The sequence below is a fragment of the Phaethon lepturus genome, unplaced genomic scaffold, assembly GCF_000687285.1.
Source record: "Phaethon lepturus isolate BGI_N335 unplaced genomic scaffold, ASM68728v1 scaffold8525, whole genome shotgun sequence".
Lineage (NCBI taxonomy): Eukaryota > Metazoa > Chordata > Aves > Phaethontiformes > Phaethontidae > Phaethon > Phaethon lepturus.
The window spans coordinates 19,044-35,845 of record NW_010542608.1 but is presented as its reverse complement, the minus strand read 5'-3'; the positions used below and the strand labels follow the sequence as shown (position 1 = coordinate 35,845).

Genomic DNA, 16,802 nt, shown 5'->3' with positions numbered 1-16,802 from the left:
TCTTCCAGGGACTGGGCATCTTCCAGCGTAGGAAAGAGGATGCATATCAGAAGAATGCAGGGAAAAGAATAAAGCAACGAAAGGACAAATCCGTGGTACAAGATGAAATGATGAGGTTTTGCACATCTCAGCTGAAGGCTCATTAAATAGGTCTGACTTCAATAAATGCAGAAATAAATACAGTGTTTCCTAGAAATACCAGTGATTGTAAAACTTGAAACCAAAGTACATGCACTTTTTTTTCCCAGGACACTCTCTTTTTTCAGCACAAAATGTGGTTTGGGAGAGGTACAAGGATTTTTTTGCAGAGCGCACCAGCCTGTGCTCTCCCCAACACCTGCCCTGCCCAGCTCCCCGTCAGGGTAGGTCCCAGGTTCACTCTTTGGGCAATCGTGCTCCCCTTTTCTGCGACGCTTCCATCCCTACGGTTATTTGCTTTTCTAAAAGACCGAAATTGCTTTTTACACTTACCCTAAAATGAAAGGCAGCTGTAAAACCCACCAGTCCTGGAACGTTTTAACACAAGTCAGTGCAATATATTTAGCCTCACCTTTGCCTAAGCACGGAGTTGTGTGGCAGCAAACAAGGCTGTACATGTTTAGCAGCACTTGTTCAGTGCAAAGGCCTTTGAAATTCAGCCCAGGGTGTGCAGCATCTGTTAGGAGCCATTATAAAAATTGGCAACTCTACAAACCCAGGATTTGTTTTTCAAATAAAAGTAATTTAGCTGTTCGGTAAATAAAAAACCAAGAATTCATTCAGCAGTTTTCTAATGCCCTCAGACCAATCGAGAACAGCAGCAGCCAGGTCTGGGCAGCCTTCCCAGCACCTCTCACATTGAGGGCAGGAGGCAACATCTTGCCCTTCGTCAACCTTCCGAACAAACTATTTTAATCACAAAGTTCTTTGCAGCCCTAAATAAGTTCTGTTATCCCCTGTTTCTGGATTTTGCTCTTAAAAGGCCTTCTTAACATGGGAAAGCACCCCCGTTTTGTCCGCCGACTTTCCAGCTGCTTCCTATAGCCCACAGAAGGCAAGCACATCTTTCCATTCTCTTTATGCAGCTGCTGAGCCCCTCTCCCTGGGAGGTCACCTTCCTCTGGAGGTCTCCCCTGCAACCAGGCAGCACCAATAAATGCCACCCCAGCACTCTGCCTTCACCTGTACTGCAGGAAAACCTCTTCCATCATTTTTAAAGTTTCCTCCCTGAAGTGCTCCTTTGCACAGCGGCACAGCCCCTCCTTCCCTGCAGAGCCACGTCATCCCAGCGTTCCCAGTGCCAAAGCCTCCAAATGCACTTGTATTGGCACATCCCAAAAGGTGTGGCCTGATACAGATAATTATTTCTTCCACCCTCGAAGGGCTGTTGTGTGGATTAGCAAGGTAACTTTTGTAAAATGCCCAGAATGTGCAAAGTGCTATGTAAGCACTAAGGATTATTAATTATTAGAGACTAAAGTGCTTTGAACCATTCCATGGTGATGTGATGGGAGGGAAAAAAAAGAAAATAAAAAGTTAGTTACCAGTGCTATGCCCCAGGAGCAAGCGTCACTTCTTGCGCAGAACAGCAGCCGCATTTCTTAGTCTGTTCCACCTGCACACCCTGTACCCATGGGTTTATTGTGACTATCTGGATCTAACATGCTCTGACCTGACACATCCCGGTCTTCACAGACACCACGCATTAACAATTCAGAGAATTGTTCAGCTGCACCTTGAGTCACAACAATTGCTCCCAACTAAGCAATAAATTAATTCTTTGTAAAATCATTCCTTTTTAATAGGCATGAAACATTAGTCCAGCTAACCACGTTCTTTAACCACATTTCTAAATACGTTTCCAGTTTAACTGGTTTTTTAACTGGAACATTTCTCACTGACATCTTCCTTAGCCGCTAGAGAAAAGAGGACATGCGGAGCACAGGACCGGGGGCCGGAAGCTCAGCACCTGGGACCAACTCTGGGCTGATCCAGGCACAGCCACAGCACACCATCCCTGCCTTACTTGTCTTCTATACAAGCAGAAATTGATATACCACTATTAAAGGAGACAGACTTTGGTGCATATTTGTAAAGTGCAGGGAAGAGATGAAGCCTTGCGTGAAAGCAAATGTTGTTCTGCAATATAATGTTACCTGGCACAGAGACCCCTTAATGCTGCAGGAAATGAAGGCATGCAAAATATAGGATGTTAATTTTTGCATACTCAAAACAAATTAGCTTTGGGAGAATGTTACCAGGAAACCCATTTAACTGCTGCCCTATCAGTTAAATACTCTATTCTCACATATTTGATTGTCAAGCTGGTGTGATCAAGTCATCAGATGCTGGATAAGGATTTTCGATTCAGGGGCTCTATGCCCTGCTTCTGTTGCCTTGGTGAACTCACCAAAGTTGCTCTCCCAATCCCCATGTCTGTTTCAACTTATAAAATTGAAATAATTACACTGATCTCTCCTGGCAGACTTTGAGATCTGCTTATGGAAAGTGCCAGATGAAGGTGAAATACTACTATTATACATAACCTGATTTCTCTTTAGTCTGTTCCAGCTGCAAACTGAGCCGCTCCGAAGTTCTTAAGCATCTTTTGGTCCTCTTCAACAACAGCTTGGTAAAACCATTCTGCAATACTCTCAAAACCAGTAGATGTATTTTTTTTTTTAATTAACAAATCACACCACTTGCCACTTTAATTGTATCCAGGAAACACAGATCTTGACTGTAAAAATGGCAAAACATAAAAAAATAATGAATTGACGGTACCCTTTCTCGACACATACAAACAAAGAAAACTGAGATCAGCACATGCTGCAAAATCATGACAGACTGCACTCCAGAGGAGCACAAAGATGAGCCAGCACTATGCAACTCATTTATCTAGGGATTAGTCAGAGGTCACTCCTGCAATAGTTTAGGAAAGCTCATTGCTTAGCTACCAGCAGGACACCTCACATGAACTCTAGCTTCCAGCTATGACCATACTTAACCTTTTTGTTGCCTAAAAATAATCACTGCTCATACAAGTAGGCCTCTGATGTTACGTCAAGTTGATGACTCCACCTACTGTCTTGTACCCCTAACACCATAAAGTGTCAACCCAAAGCATAAGAGACTATTCCAGAAGTATCTGCTCTCACCAGAAAGGACAATTTCCCTTTTCACCCTAATTGTAACAACAGAACCCTAAAAGTACCATCTCTTTTCAAGGTATTTAATTTAAAATGTCGTATGTCAAAGCCATAAGTCAAAGAAGGCCGCTGTATGTTTGTACAGTACCCACCACAGCAGGCTCTCATTTCATAACCGGATGCAGATCCGTGACGGGTTGTTAATCATCCCCTCGCAACTTCTGCCAGGGGAGAATAGAGCATCCATTTATCAGACACTCAGAAGCACAGCAGCAGCTGATCAAACATGCATTTTAATAAGAGGACATCATCTTAGGATGCCTGGGATAACTGGAGACTGTCAATCAAGGTGCTTTCAAAACACCTACTCAACAGCTCAACAAGCTTCCTTTTGAACAAAAAGTGATAGAAAAAAAACCTTCCTGTAGCTGAGGGCCATCAGACACACACCGAAAATCTGACAAAACCGAGAGGCAGTCTACTTATTAAAGGTAATTTAATGAAAAAGATACACACTAACATTGAATAAATCATAGAATTATAGACTAAATCATTATACTTTGTCCAAACAGAAAAAGCAAAACTTGGGAGACTGACACTTTAAACACTGTTGCTTTCCATCCTGATATTCATTGAATTTTATAGGGATCTCATCAGTATGTAATTGTTTGCAAATGTTACTTTCAACTTGCACTTTGCTAGACAACTTTACTAATTAATCAGAAGGAAATCTCCAAGTTAATTCATTAAATTGAAAAGCACTGAACTCTGCTGTATCTGTCATCAACCATAAGTAGAATGGAACAAACCAGACCAAGAAAGTGTTGATAAAAAAATACATTATCTTAATTACTGCGATATAGCCTCACTAGGCAGGGGATCCTGTGCAAGAGTGCAAGAGTGATTTAGAACAGGGGATCCTGTGCAAGAGTGATTTAGAACTTCTTTTCCGAATAGTGTTAGGAAACTGGTAATCGTAAGTCTCATACATGGATGCAATTCTTAACAATTTCAAGAGTATAATCAACACCTGGTTATTGCAAACCATAGAATTAAAAATGGAGGTTTCTACTGAATATTACAGAGAAAATGAACTGCACCTGCTGATGGTTATGGCTCCTACAGAAGATGTAATGCTTTAATAAAAAATTTAAAAAAAATCAAATACTTGCCAACTGATGCTTTGCCTCAATTTTCACAGTTACCACAGAGGGGTAACTGTGAGGATCGAGCGTCTTTTTGTTAAGTTCAAAGGGTTCAACACATGCTAACACCCACATGCTGACATTGTGGTTTATTATTTCTGAGACAAAATTAAGTTCTTCAATAATAATTTACTTCCTTTTAACTTCCTTCAATAATAATTTAATTCCTTTAATTATTTCCACTCATCTGCTTTAAACACTGTCCTGAACCTGTATACATTTGCTCAACAGCAGCAAGCTATCCATGAACAATACATTGCCTATCTGTGAGAAGAGAGACCTCAGAGTGCAGGTCCCAGCTCTTTCCAAAAGTACAGCTTGTTACAGCTGTTCCTACAGAACTACAGCAACTACAAACCGCTCTGCATGGAAGCCCTGAGGCAGGGTGAGCCCCTCAGACAGGTCCCCATCCGACCAATCCTCCCTGGGATCCACCTCCCGCTGGGACACGCTCGCAGGTGGATCTCCTCCTGCTCAGACAGAGGAAGAGATCTGCTCTGGAATCCTTTACACCTGTGGTCTGGAGGGTCATACAACCCAAACCAATAAAGTTATTGGTAAATATGAGGCACACATAACCCTAAATCTAACAGAATTTAACTACAGTTGTAAAACTAGTTCATTGCTTATTTTAGGCACAGCAGAGGAAAGGTGCTGGAAACAAAGCTGTCAGCGTGCAGGGTAGCTGTAGGAGGTAGAGACAGAAAAGGAAAAAAAGCACGAAGATACAGGTGAGAAGGGGAATAGAAGGAGAGAGAGGAGATAGGGTGGAGAAAAAAGAAGAAAAAAAAAGAACAGAAATAATAATCCAGAATGAGATTAGTCTTAAAAGAGCTGTGCACATTTTCCAGTGCTGAAAAAGATGAGAAGCTACTGAGCAAACAGTAATCACTTATTACCTCATCAGCTATGGGTAGAGATGAGCCGTATTCCTTCTCACTAGCCCTCCACCAGAAACTGGTGTGGATGCCCAAACAGGCACATCACTTCACAGCCACATGTACCACACCTTTGGGCTCTCTCTATGCAGAAAATTTCACATGCAAAGGCATCTTTATGTGCTGCTTTATACTGCAATTAACCCCAAGCAGTTGCTGAATATCAGGTTTTGTGCACAAGCCAGATTAAGTTCCATCCCTGTCATTCCAGTGCCCAACATTTTTGCACTGTATTTCTTTTGAAGACATAATGCAAATATTTAGCGTTCAATCACGAGCTTTCTTGATTGCTGTCATGGGGCATTTTCTTTAGCTGAAGAAGACCACAGAGATCATTTAGTTACAATCATGCACGTGGAAGGAGTTTCTCAGCCACAGCAGATGAGGTAATGAAGCTGGCAAGAACAAATTTGAAATAATTAAATTATAAATTAACCAGAAGACCTAAGGAGTAAATATTTAGAAGAGCTTACTGAAGCCTCATGGATAGGAGCACCACGACTAATTATTCCAGTGATCATTGAAACATGGAGTTAGGAAAGATTTGAAACACAGAAAAATAAATCTCATCAATTACATGCATAAATGCAGATTAATGCCATATGAGTAGCTACTATATGAATATTCAATGCAATTATTAAAGCATTAATGAAATGGTCACAGACAACTTGATTTTCATTTTTAAATAACCATCTGCAGAAATGTAAATCTGCACATTTTTTCTTTAACTTCATTATTCAGGAGTAAAAGGTGATTTGTTCAGAGTGAAAAAAGTATCACCGAAGTTAAAGGGTTGGAGAACTGATTAAGGAATTGCAAACTGCATTAGAAAACAAAATTCAATGAGCAAACCCAGTATGTCCAAATGACAGAAAAAGTTCTTAAACAAGAAAAAAAAAGAGACAAAAGGAAATAAACATTGGGAAACTAAATAAACAATGAAATTGTTACTTCAGTGTAGAGGAATTTTTCTAATTTTCATTGTGTACTCAGACTTCATTTTGCACCTATGAAAGGACTGTCAGTTATTCATAAAAGAATAACACATTTTTATAACATGCTGTAGACACACAAAGGAATTAATTCATTAATGCAAAAGGATTATTTAAGATCATTTCCATGCTTATGTAACTTCTCATCATGAACTTCTACCGCATCTTATTTGTTGTTATTCAGGACGGCAGAACTGCTAGAGGGCATGACGAGAGCTGAAGAGAAGGCAATTAACACAAAAAGGAAAAACCACAGCAGAAAATCTAGCCAAAATCTTGGCCCCCTTCTGACAGCAGAGAATTCAAATGGTGGCAGATAGAAATCTCCACTGCACAGGCTTCAGCTAACAAGCACACAGAATACAGGCGATCCGGCAATTTGAAATTTCAACACAGGTTAAGAGGTAAGCCCGCTTCAGACAGTGGTTAGAGGCAGTCAGTGGAGAGAGAGCCCCCTCCAACTTCTTACTTCCACTGGTTAATATTAAGAACAAAAATTATGGAAACCTGGATTACATCCATCACTGACATACAATTGCAGGTCACTGTACTGTGGCTCAGACATAAAACAAGGCTAATAAATTCTTATTTTGTAAAGCTTTTGGAGGGACTTGACTAGCAAGTCTGTTCAAAACAACAGTGATCTAGATCTGTAAAAGTGATCTAGGCTGAAAGAGCCACAATGCAGATGTGACTGTTGTAACACACAGTTTTGCCTTTATATTCCCGTACCAGATTATATGTCTATTTTCTTAGCCAAAAAGAAGTAAGGTGAATACTTCTGCCATTCAACAGTGCAGATGTAGGGTATTTTTGAAACGCTGGCTATTTTGCAATTACCCTAAGCCATGAAATGTTGCACTGTACCATACCGTTTTCTTTTGAAATTATCTATCATGTGGGTATTGTAAATCACCATATTCACATACACAGCTGACCAACTTCACAGCATATGGAGCATTTTGTTCATTCTAGCTTTCATACGGATTCTTAAATGAACAGGTAGCTAATTTCAAAGATTAACATTTTATCATTCTCAACCTATTCTCCCCCTGTCTCACCCTCCTTGCAGTGTGGCTTGAGGGCCATCACAATTAATCCAGAGATCTGCCACTGTTTTACTTGATTAATTTGATTATGGACTGTATTGTCAACAAGGAAAACTGTATCAATAGCTTGCAGTTAACCAGTGAGGATACCAGGAACCATCTTGTTAACCAAAGACCACACAGCAGCCCAAAAGACTTTTATCCTAGGAACAAAATTTTTCAAAAGCTCCTCAAATTGGCAGGCTCTTGGGGTGAAGGGAAAGAAGTTTCTAATAATCGTCCTCCTTGGGTGACAAGTTCGCTTTCATGCAATGTTTAAAGAAATGAGGATTTCCTGCACAGCTGTTGCAGTGTCCTTAGAGACACTGTTTTCAGGCACTCTGTGCAACCATCCCTCTGCTCGCTCTTAATTCTAGTCAGCAACAGCCACAGGCAGATTATGTAGCTGGGACTTTACCAACACAACTAGGAGTCTGTAATAGCACTCATGAGCTGAGTGATATTTTTTTCTGTTGTTAGTATCACACATAAATACGAAACAGTTAAGAATCTGGCACTTTTCCCTTTAAAAATCCACCGATGATTAAAAAGTATCTCCACATTTTGCTAATCAAATTAAAACAACAGAATCTTATAAAGCACTAGGCTAATTTTAGACCTAAATACTGATGAGATCTGTGGTTATTCCCGTTACCTGTCAGTGGCCATGATCTCCATGGCATTCATAATGCTTGCCTGACTCAGGCAACTTATCCTCTTGTGAAACTAGACTTGTGTACTAAGACATTGGATAAAAGACAGATATTGCTAAACATTTCATGAGCTATAAATTAAAGGGAAGGCCACTGGCCAGAAATTTTAAGTCTTATTCCTTTTAGAAAAAGAATGAATTCAAGACTCGCATCTACAAACCTGGCCATCTGCTTATATGCTTCTTCAGCCACTGCAAAGATATGTGGATCCATATCCCCCATATTTTGGCCACTGTACGCATTGATGATATCTTCGCCATAGATAGGCAGTTGTTCATAAGGATTTATGGCCACTAAGACGATACCTACAAAGGAAATGAAACAAAAGAAATTATTAATAGTTGTTTCAAAATGAAACAAACAAAAAAATGTCTTTAACACCAACTAGTGTTCTAACCTTTCTAAAAATATTAACTAGAGAAGAATAAGGATCTGACATTACTAACTTCAACAGATATTTATTATGACTACAGTTTTGCATATAAAAAGTATCAGAAGAGTTTACTTCTACCTTGCTTTAGGAAACACATCAGGGACAACTTTTTATTTTTTCTCTCTGACTTTCTAAAGCTAGCATGTGTGAAACAACAAGATTCAGAGTGTGTCAACTCGAAATACAGCCTGCTCGGTGCAGTAAACTAATGTATGTGCATTGTACTTCCCTGTGTTCTACTGTGAATTACAAATGATAATGTAATTTGTGAATTATAACTACTACATGGCCTCACTGACTGTTAGTTTGGATATATGAAGTGTGTTAACCCTTCAGCCATTATGCTATGCCCAGTAATAACATCTTCAGTTTTTGTAATAAGCAACAAAGTAGAGTCATGGTGTAATTTGGATTCTAGGGCATCTCTGCCAGTCAGACAGGACAACCTCCTGCTCGAAGGGATCAAAAAAAAATAGATGTAGACATATTTCATATGGCTGATACACAGGGCTGATAGGGCTGATACATAGCAGTACACAGTCATGGCAGGAAACCAAGTAATTACAACTCTAGAAGGCACCGTAAAACCCTTATCTTATTACATCTGTGCGTATAACTACTAACACCTTCCATTTTCTAGTTTTTCCATCCCAGGTAAACACATATCTGCCTTTTTTAATACCACTCATTACTACAGCATCCCTAAACTCATGCCATCCTTCTACTCTCCCCGCACAGGAAAACCTAGTCTTACTCTGTACATCCTTCCTAGCCACAAAGTGAGATCTCAAATGCTTTTGGTACGATTTTCTTTTTCATGGGAAATGAGGATTGCTCTGCCCACAGGGATGATTTGACAAAGATTACTTACACATTTCTCTCCTGCAGCATTTACAATGGGTAGGGAACATTTATTTGCTCTATGCAGGGGTGAAAACACTGATCACTGCCACATGAGACCCAGCCATGTCAGGCAAACTGTGCTCTCTTGACATGGCAATTCCTGCTCACCTTGACAAGGTGATAAGGCGAGGGGAGGAAAGAAACTCCAATTTTAACTGTGGCCATTTTAAAAATAGAATTTCTTCTTACATATATATCTTGTTGCCTAAAAGTGACAATGCAGATGGCTGCATAGTGACTACAGCAAGCATGCTACACATGCTCCTTGGACAAACCATCCCTGAAGAACCTGCACCAGAAACATTTCCATAGCACTCAACTCACTTCTGAATTTGCTCAGAAATTCACATGCACACACTTCCTCAATGCAGATCCCAGCCCTCTGCGCCATGCAGATTACAGTGTTGTGATGTCTATCTAAGAAATTGTCCATGGAAAAGCTGAGAGAAGTGAAAGCATCTACAGTCTGGCACTACTGCTGGGAGCACCATCCCATTTTTAAACCCTGTCATGCATTTATAGATCAAGCACAAACCATAGCAAAAACATTAAACAACAGAATATCTTTCATTAAGAGATCTGAGAGACCTCAATCTCTTTCCTTGAATATATGGCAAGGTTTACGGCTAGACACGCCCATGTAAGAAGAGTCAGTGTTTTTCCATCAGCCATGACTTCTCACTGCAATGACTCAGGAGCTCAAGTGAAAAGTCTCTATAACAATTCATGCCAAGTTCTATTCAATGCTGTAGCAATGAGTCAAAAAAATAAGAGAGGCGTTAAGGAGAGGAAGAGACCTCAGAACTAGCAGACTTGAGGAATATTTTCGGTGTCAGTTTTTAACATCTGCCCTTTGTAACTGTAAAAAAGCAGTAAAAAGTTAAGTAAGGCTGGACCACCAAGCTGAGCCTCTCAGGCTTGTTGGTCTAATCAAAGAGACATTAAAAAAAAGCTGTGCGAGGCTTCAGACAATTCCCTTCTCCTTTTGTCTACGTTGGCAAAAATAAACCCTTTAATTCAAAACAAGCAGCCCCATGACAAGTCTCCAGCATATTAAATCACTTAACTTCAGTAGCGCTCTGTAAAATCAACAAGCAACTACCATCTGGAAATATCCAAAACAAGTGAGTTAGGAATTACACGCTTTCTATGGAACTTTTAAATCACCCTGTCTTCACAGGACTATAATCCAGATTAATTTATATATAAACTTCTTTTTATCTCCACTAAAACATTTTAAAAATATCATGAGCCTTCCCAGATCAGATTTACGTATGGTTTTGTTCTTACAATTACACTGAATTGAACTCTGGCTACTCTTTTTGCCATTCTTCTTAGCTAATTTTTTTTACTTTGAACATATTCACCCATCTGTGCACAAACTGGATATTAATATAAATAATTTATTAATTTAAAGCTTGCTCTCCTGCATAGCAGGCAGTACTTTATACATCTGAACTAGCTCCCAGTATTAACTGAGTTTTCTCCACAGCCATAGCAGTTTTTCCATGTAAGCATTCAAATTTTCCTTTGTAAGTTTTCAACTTCCTTCATTAATTCTTCATTTCATATTCCCAACAGTAAAAGAAAGTTATAAATCACCTCTGAATTGCTGGTGAAAGGCTGACTTGAAATTAAGAAATCAGGAGGTTCTCTGTTTAAAAGTTTGGATTACTTCAAAGTGAAATTTTAAGTAATTTAATATCCATTTGACATATTACACTAAGGACAGCATGGTTGAATTAATTTCAAGTGCCATGGACATCCATCCGTCCCAGTTCTAGTTCTGATGGTTGAGAATAAAGTTACCATAATTCTCTTGGTGGATTAGTGTTTTTAATCTCCTTCAGGCTAAATCAGCTGGGTTAGCTCAAACCACCTTCACCGGGTATTTAAACTAACCTGGCTAATGTGTGAATCAGATTAAGGATGCAATCACAATTCATTGCCTGGAGAACAATCTTTGCAGAGGGGAAGTAACTTAAGCTCAGGACAGGAACTGATAGAGCAGGTTGAAAGGTGAACGGCCATGGCCAAAGGATCAGGTTTTTAGAGGACAACAGGCCAACTTTATTTTCCTTAGCTTGTAACGTAACATACATATGCCTACATCCCAAGCTAATAAATCCATAGCACACTGCATTCCTCAGGTCACCAGTTAGTGTTTAAACCTCCTTCATGTACACTTTGACCATCGGGAACCCCCACGCTACTGGATTCACGTGTTTCTAAGAAACCCACACGCAGTTCCCAGAATCATCACTTGAAACTTGTTTGGAAGCAAAACAGCCGACCAAGCTCTGCCATCCCAGGCTCTCTGGCAGACCCATTCCATGAAGAGCTAAAAGCCTTCCAGCCCTATAGGAAACTATAAAACCAGCCAAACCCACAACTAAAGCAGCACTAGTTGTTTTCATGTTTTCCCAGCCACGCTGTTTTCATGTTTTCCCAAACACAGCAAAACAAAACTAGCATACAGCACATTCTTTTTGAAAGCCTCTTAATTGACGCTAAACACGGAGCACATTTGTAAAGCAGCCAAAACACGAACCAGGCAGAGGTAGGTGGTATCAGTAAGCACAGGACCACAAAATTCAGACTGAAAACCCCTTACAAGCTCAGGCCATGAGACACCAGTTGCATAAAATGTTTCCCCCATGAAGAGCTTTGGCATGGGGGCACTAGGGACAGAAACAGAGACAGTGTCTGAACTGGGGGAACTGAGGTGGTTTCCCAGTACCAGGACCAGAACATGCACCCTCACCTCAGCAGGGGTTGCCCAGAGAGGCTGTGGTATCTCCATCACTGAAGATACTCAAATACTCAGATACTTTGACTGGTCCAAGCCCTGAGCAACCTGATCTAGTCAGACCTGTTTTAAATAGGGAGCTCCACTGAAGACTTCCAGAGGTCTGTTCCAACCTAAATTATTGTGTGCCTCTGACTGCATGATAGGATGAGACATGGGTATGAATCATCTCCCACTGCTACAGGAATGAAGGCTGGCTGCAAGCAAAGTGAGGCAAAGTCTGATTCAGTCCCCTGTGGTCTGGACACTGCTGAGAGCAGGACTGGGAGCAGATGCACTCTGCTGAGCATCCACAGATTAGGAGTAGCCAGAGTAAGCAAAAGATGGTACAACATTAATGCCTGCAGTCTGCCCATCAGAAGATGTTTAATGTGCTAGTTGCCTTTGCTTTCCATACCCATCACCAGGAGTGGAGCTCTAACAGTGACCAGAAGAGGGAAAATCTGACCCTTGCCGTACTCCTTGTCCTGACCAGGACAGGACAAGGCCTTCAACTGCAAAACACAAATTCCTGTTTCAGACACCTGCCATCGAGATTAGCTGAGATCTGTCAGGGGCAACTCTGCAACATGACCTCCCTACTCTATAGTTTGTGAAGTAGTGCAAAATACAATGAAATTACAAACAGCAAGCCTAATATATGGTGGCATCAAGAAAGCTCAATACACTCTGGCTTGCGATACCCGGAACTGGGACTGCCCTACAAAAGTCTGATTAGAGACAAAGTTAAATTGCATATTGTTGTGGTTTAACCCCAGCCAGCAACTAAGCCCCACACAGCGGCTCACTCACTCCCCCCACAGTGGGATGGCGGAGAGAATCAGAAGAGTGTAAGTGAAAAAATTCATGGGTTGAGATAAAGACGGTTTAACAGGTAAAGCAAAAGCCGCACACACAAGCATAGCAAAACAAGGAATTCATTCACCACTTCCCATGGGCAGGCAGGTGTTAGCCATCTCCAGGACGCTCCATCACGCGTAAAGGTTACTTGCGAAGACAAATGCCATCACTCCAAACGTCCCCCCGCTTCCTTCTTCTTTCCCCAGCTTTATGTATCGAGCATGACATTGTATGGTATGGATTATCCCTTTAGCCAGCTGCAGCCAGCTGTCCTGGCTGTGTCCCCTCCCAAATTCTTGTGCATCCCCAGCCTACGTGCTGGCAGGCCAGCATGAGAAGCTGGACAGCCCTTGACTGCCTAGTGACAACCGAAAACATCAGTATGTTATCAACATTATTTTCACCCCAAATCCAAAACACAGCACTATGCCAGCTATGAGGAAGAAAATTAACACTATCCCAGTGGAAACTAGGACACATAATTAAAAAGAAATCATGGGGCATGTTTTCTTCTGGCATAAACTGAGCTAAAATGAATACGCAAATGATAATTTAACTACATCTACTGGAAGAATGTGTCTTTGCCTTAATCAGACAATTATGAGAAGGAAATTTTCAGTATATGGTTTCTAGCAGTCACATGATCAGATTATGTTTTGTTTTGCTCAGCTTAAAATGTAAAAAATCCACCAATGACTTAAACTGTTTCTTATGCACTAACACAATATCCAAAGTACTTATTTGAATATTTGAAAAATTTAGAAAGTTTTTTATATTGAAAGGCTACAGTAAAAGTTAGCAATGTATTTTCACTAAACACTGAGATTTAAAAGAAACACAAGCACATACAGAAAAAAGCCCAGAATGATGAAATCTAAATTTTGAGCCTAAACTATCTCACAATGTTTCTTTAAAATAGACCACTCGGCTGCAATTTTGAATCTATGATGAAGTGATCATTAAAGTAACTTCCCCCATTCTGGCCATCTGAAAATATCACAGGCAATTACAACTTTGGGTAACCCCTACTGAGAGTTCAATGGTACTTTTAAAGCCAAGATTGTTCATAATTGTGAACAAACAAGTATTGGCTCACACACTGTTACAAATTCACTTCTATAGTGGTACTGATTGGAAAACATGAAAAAGAAAATAAACCAGTATCTTCTGTACAGAAATAGAGGAGCTCAATGCAGAGGCAGACAATAAATCCACCAAACAGCACAGGTAGCCTGCTGCATCTGCACCATGTGAAGACCTCCTCCAACCTGTGCCTATCTAAGCAAGCCTAAGGGGAACACCAACTAGCCAGGAAGCCCACTGGCAAGCTAAAATTGCTGAATATACATTTTATAAACAGAGTCCATTGAGAAGCTAGAGGGATAAAACGCAAAGTCAATTTTCTCTAAACCTTAATACTTTCAAGTCTACTCGATGCACTTAATAACCAGAAATACAGAGACTTTCATAAGAACAACCCAACATGCCTTATCATTAAATGATTTTAAGTTAAAAGCACACATATCAATAATCAACTTTTGTTTTCCTGTCTACAGCATTCTCCGTAAAGATTATGGTATGAAAAGACAGTACTTGCCACAATAGGTATAGATTAGTTTAGAGTCTATAAATCGAACTTTGAGGTTGTGTAAAACAGCAGGTTCATGGAGATAACTGAGCGCTGTGAGGTCATTTTCACCAACAAGTATGTCAGGGTTTCGCAAGGGCGGGAGTTCCTTGGTCTTCGGATCTAGGCAGTATTCTAGGTCCTGAAAAACAAATAGAAACACATGCTGAAAAAGCTCGTGCTTAAGTTTCCTCATTCAGTCCCTCTCACCATTCTTCCCAGCAAAACATGCCCAAGTTACAAAAACACAACGCAAGATTTAAATTATCTGGTGATTTGAGGAGCAGTTCTTTCTCAAAAAAATTAATTTAAAATTTCCCAAAAGGGTTTTCTATACGCAACAGGCAACCATAAAGAGATATCGTCTTTTTAAAGTATTACGTAAGCAAACTCCTTTCTTTTGCTGCCAAATCTTTCTATTAAATAAAACAAAATATGTTATACCATAAACCTAACTAGTTTTTCGTATTATTTTCCTCTTGAGCGGAACAGAGGAAGCAGATTGCCATCAGTCTATAGCCACATTCATACACAGTAATACAACACAAGAATGTTGGCAGAACGCCATGAAGAACACAAACTGAAAAAAAGGCTACTTACAATTTTTACAAATATAAATTAATCTCTGATGTAGATGTTTTAATTGCATCTGTCTCTAGGTCCAAAATTACTTTATTTACCTGCTATTTTCTTGTCCCCACACAATGTGACTTAATTGGCAAATGCCCCCATTCTGCTACATGCAATTCTCAAGTGTGCAGCAACACCACACAGCCTGGAATATGGCGGGGGGGGACACGTTAATCTTCGTCACATTGTAAAGGTTGTACTTAGCTTGCCGTATGAGAAATGTGAGTGAAAGACTGAAATGCATTCAAGTAAAATATTTTATTTAGAGGCTTTCCTATATATATAATCTGTTTTATTTACGTCATGGCTATGTAGGTCTATACATGATAGTAGGATCTAAGCTGGCCAGTGGTAAGACGACAAGAAATTAAAAATAAATAATTTACCAACTGCAGTAGATCTTTATTTTCCATGAAGAGATCTGAGGGATCACCACCATTATATATGAAAATTAAATAACCATTTAAATGGCATGAAAAAAATGAACAGGCCTTCACTAGAAGGTTGTGAGCTTTCTGTAGACGTGTCATCATTTCTCTACACTGTATACAGCATCATTTCCATAATGCTCTTAATCCTTGCCCCTTTTTATCTTTATCAATCTTCTGATGGTTATGTTCAACTTAAAAGTCACAATTCTTTCTCTGCAACACTGTTGTCCTAGCAACACTTCTCACTGGAATATCAAACCAGGGTTATACCTTTAATGGCATAAGTAGAAAAAGATGATGCAACTGAACGCAACAAGCAGTTGGAGAAAAGCAACATGTTTTATTTTATTTTTAAAAATCAGGCAAAATGGATTTTTGTACATAATCAGTATAAATTGTCACACAAAAAAATACTACTTGAAGTCAGTGGACAAGAATAATTGCACATACATAAGTACGGATATATTTTGACAATACAGCTTCCTGTGTTAGATACTCTGGTCAAGAGCAAGAACAATGAGCTTATTAACAATACATAGACCTACCTTGCCCTCTTCAAGTCGAAGCTGGAGGACTTTATCTCCAGGTTTATAATCTTTGAGAAGTTCTGCTGACTTCCAGACCTCCTCTGGATCAGGGATCCAAACCCTGGCATACTGCAATACAAAAACAACAGTAAAAGATCAGTGACTTTTTGTTGCATCAATATATGTGACACCAAAACTTTTTTTTTTTAAATGCATGTTCTACAGCCAAACCCTTAAGCAAGAGTCAAGTTAATTAGTACATCTGAGGTAAGTTGTTCTATCTTTTGATAAAAGACTACACAGGCTTAACTTTATTGTCTACATGGAAAGAAAATGCATTTTCCATGCAGAATAATGTTCCAATGTTGAAAATCTACAAAGAAAAAAAACTGTGTTTTCAGAAAGATCAAAAAGTTGGCTATCAAAAAAATTAATTTGAGAAACTCTTCTGAGCAGATCCTAATGCACTTGCAACATAAAATTATATAGCTTTTTTTTCCCCTAAGAGAACACTGGCACATCTGTATTAATTCAGGCA

The 16,802-nt window shown here is 39.7% G+C and overlaps 1 protein-coding gene across 1 annotated transcript in view; it reads right to left on the bottom strand.

The window, feature by feature from the left end:
* LOC104621560 (unconventional myosin-Va-like) overlaps positions 1-16,393 on the bottom strand; it is a gene marked incomplete at both ends in the record, with an annotated part of 68,501 nt that extends 52,108 nt beyond the window's left edge. The window contains 3 exon segments of the mRNA XM_010288078.1: positions 8,225-8,369; positions 14,647-14,818; positions 16,283-16,393. Coding sequence (XP_010286380.1) covers positions 8,225-8,369; positions 14,647-14,818; positions 16,283-16,393 — 428 coding nt within the window.
* Positions 16,394-16,802: the final 409 nt, after the last annotated feature.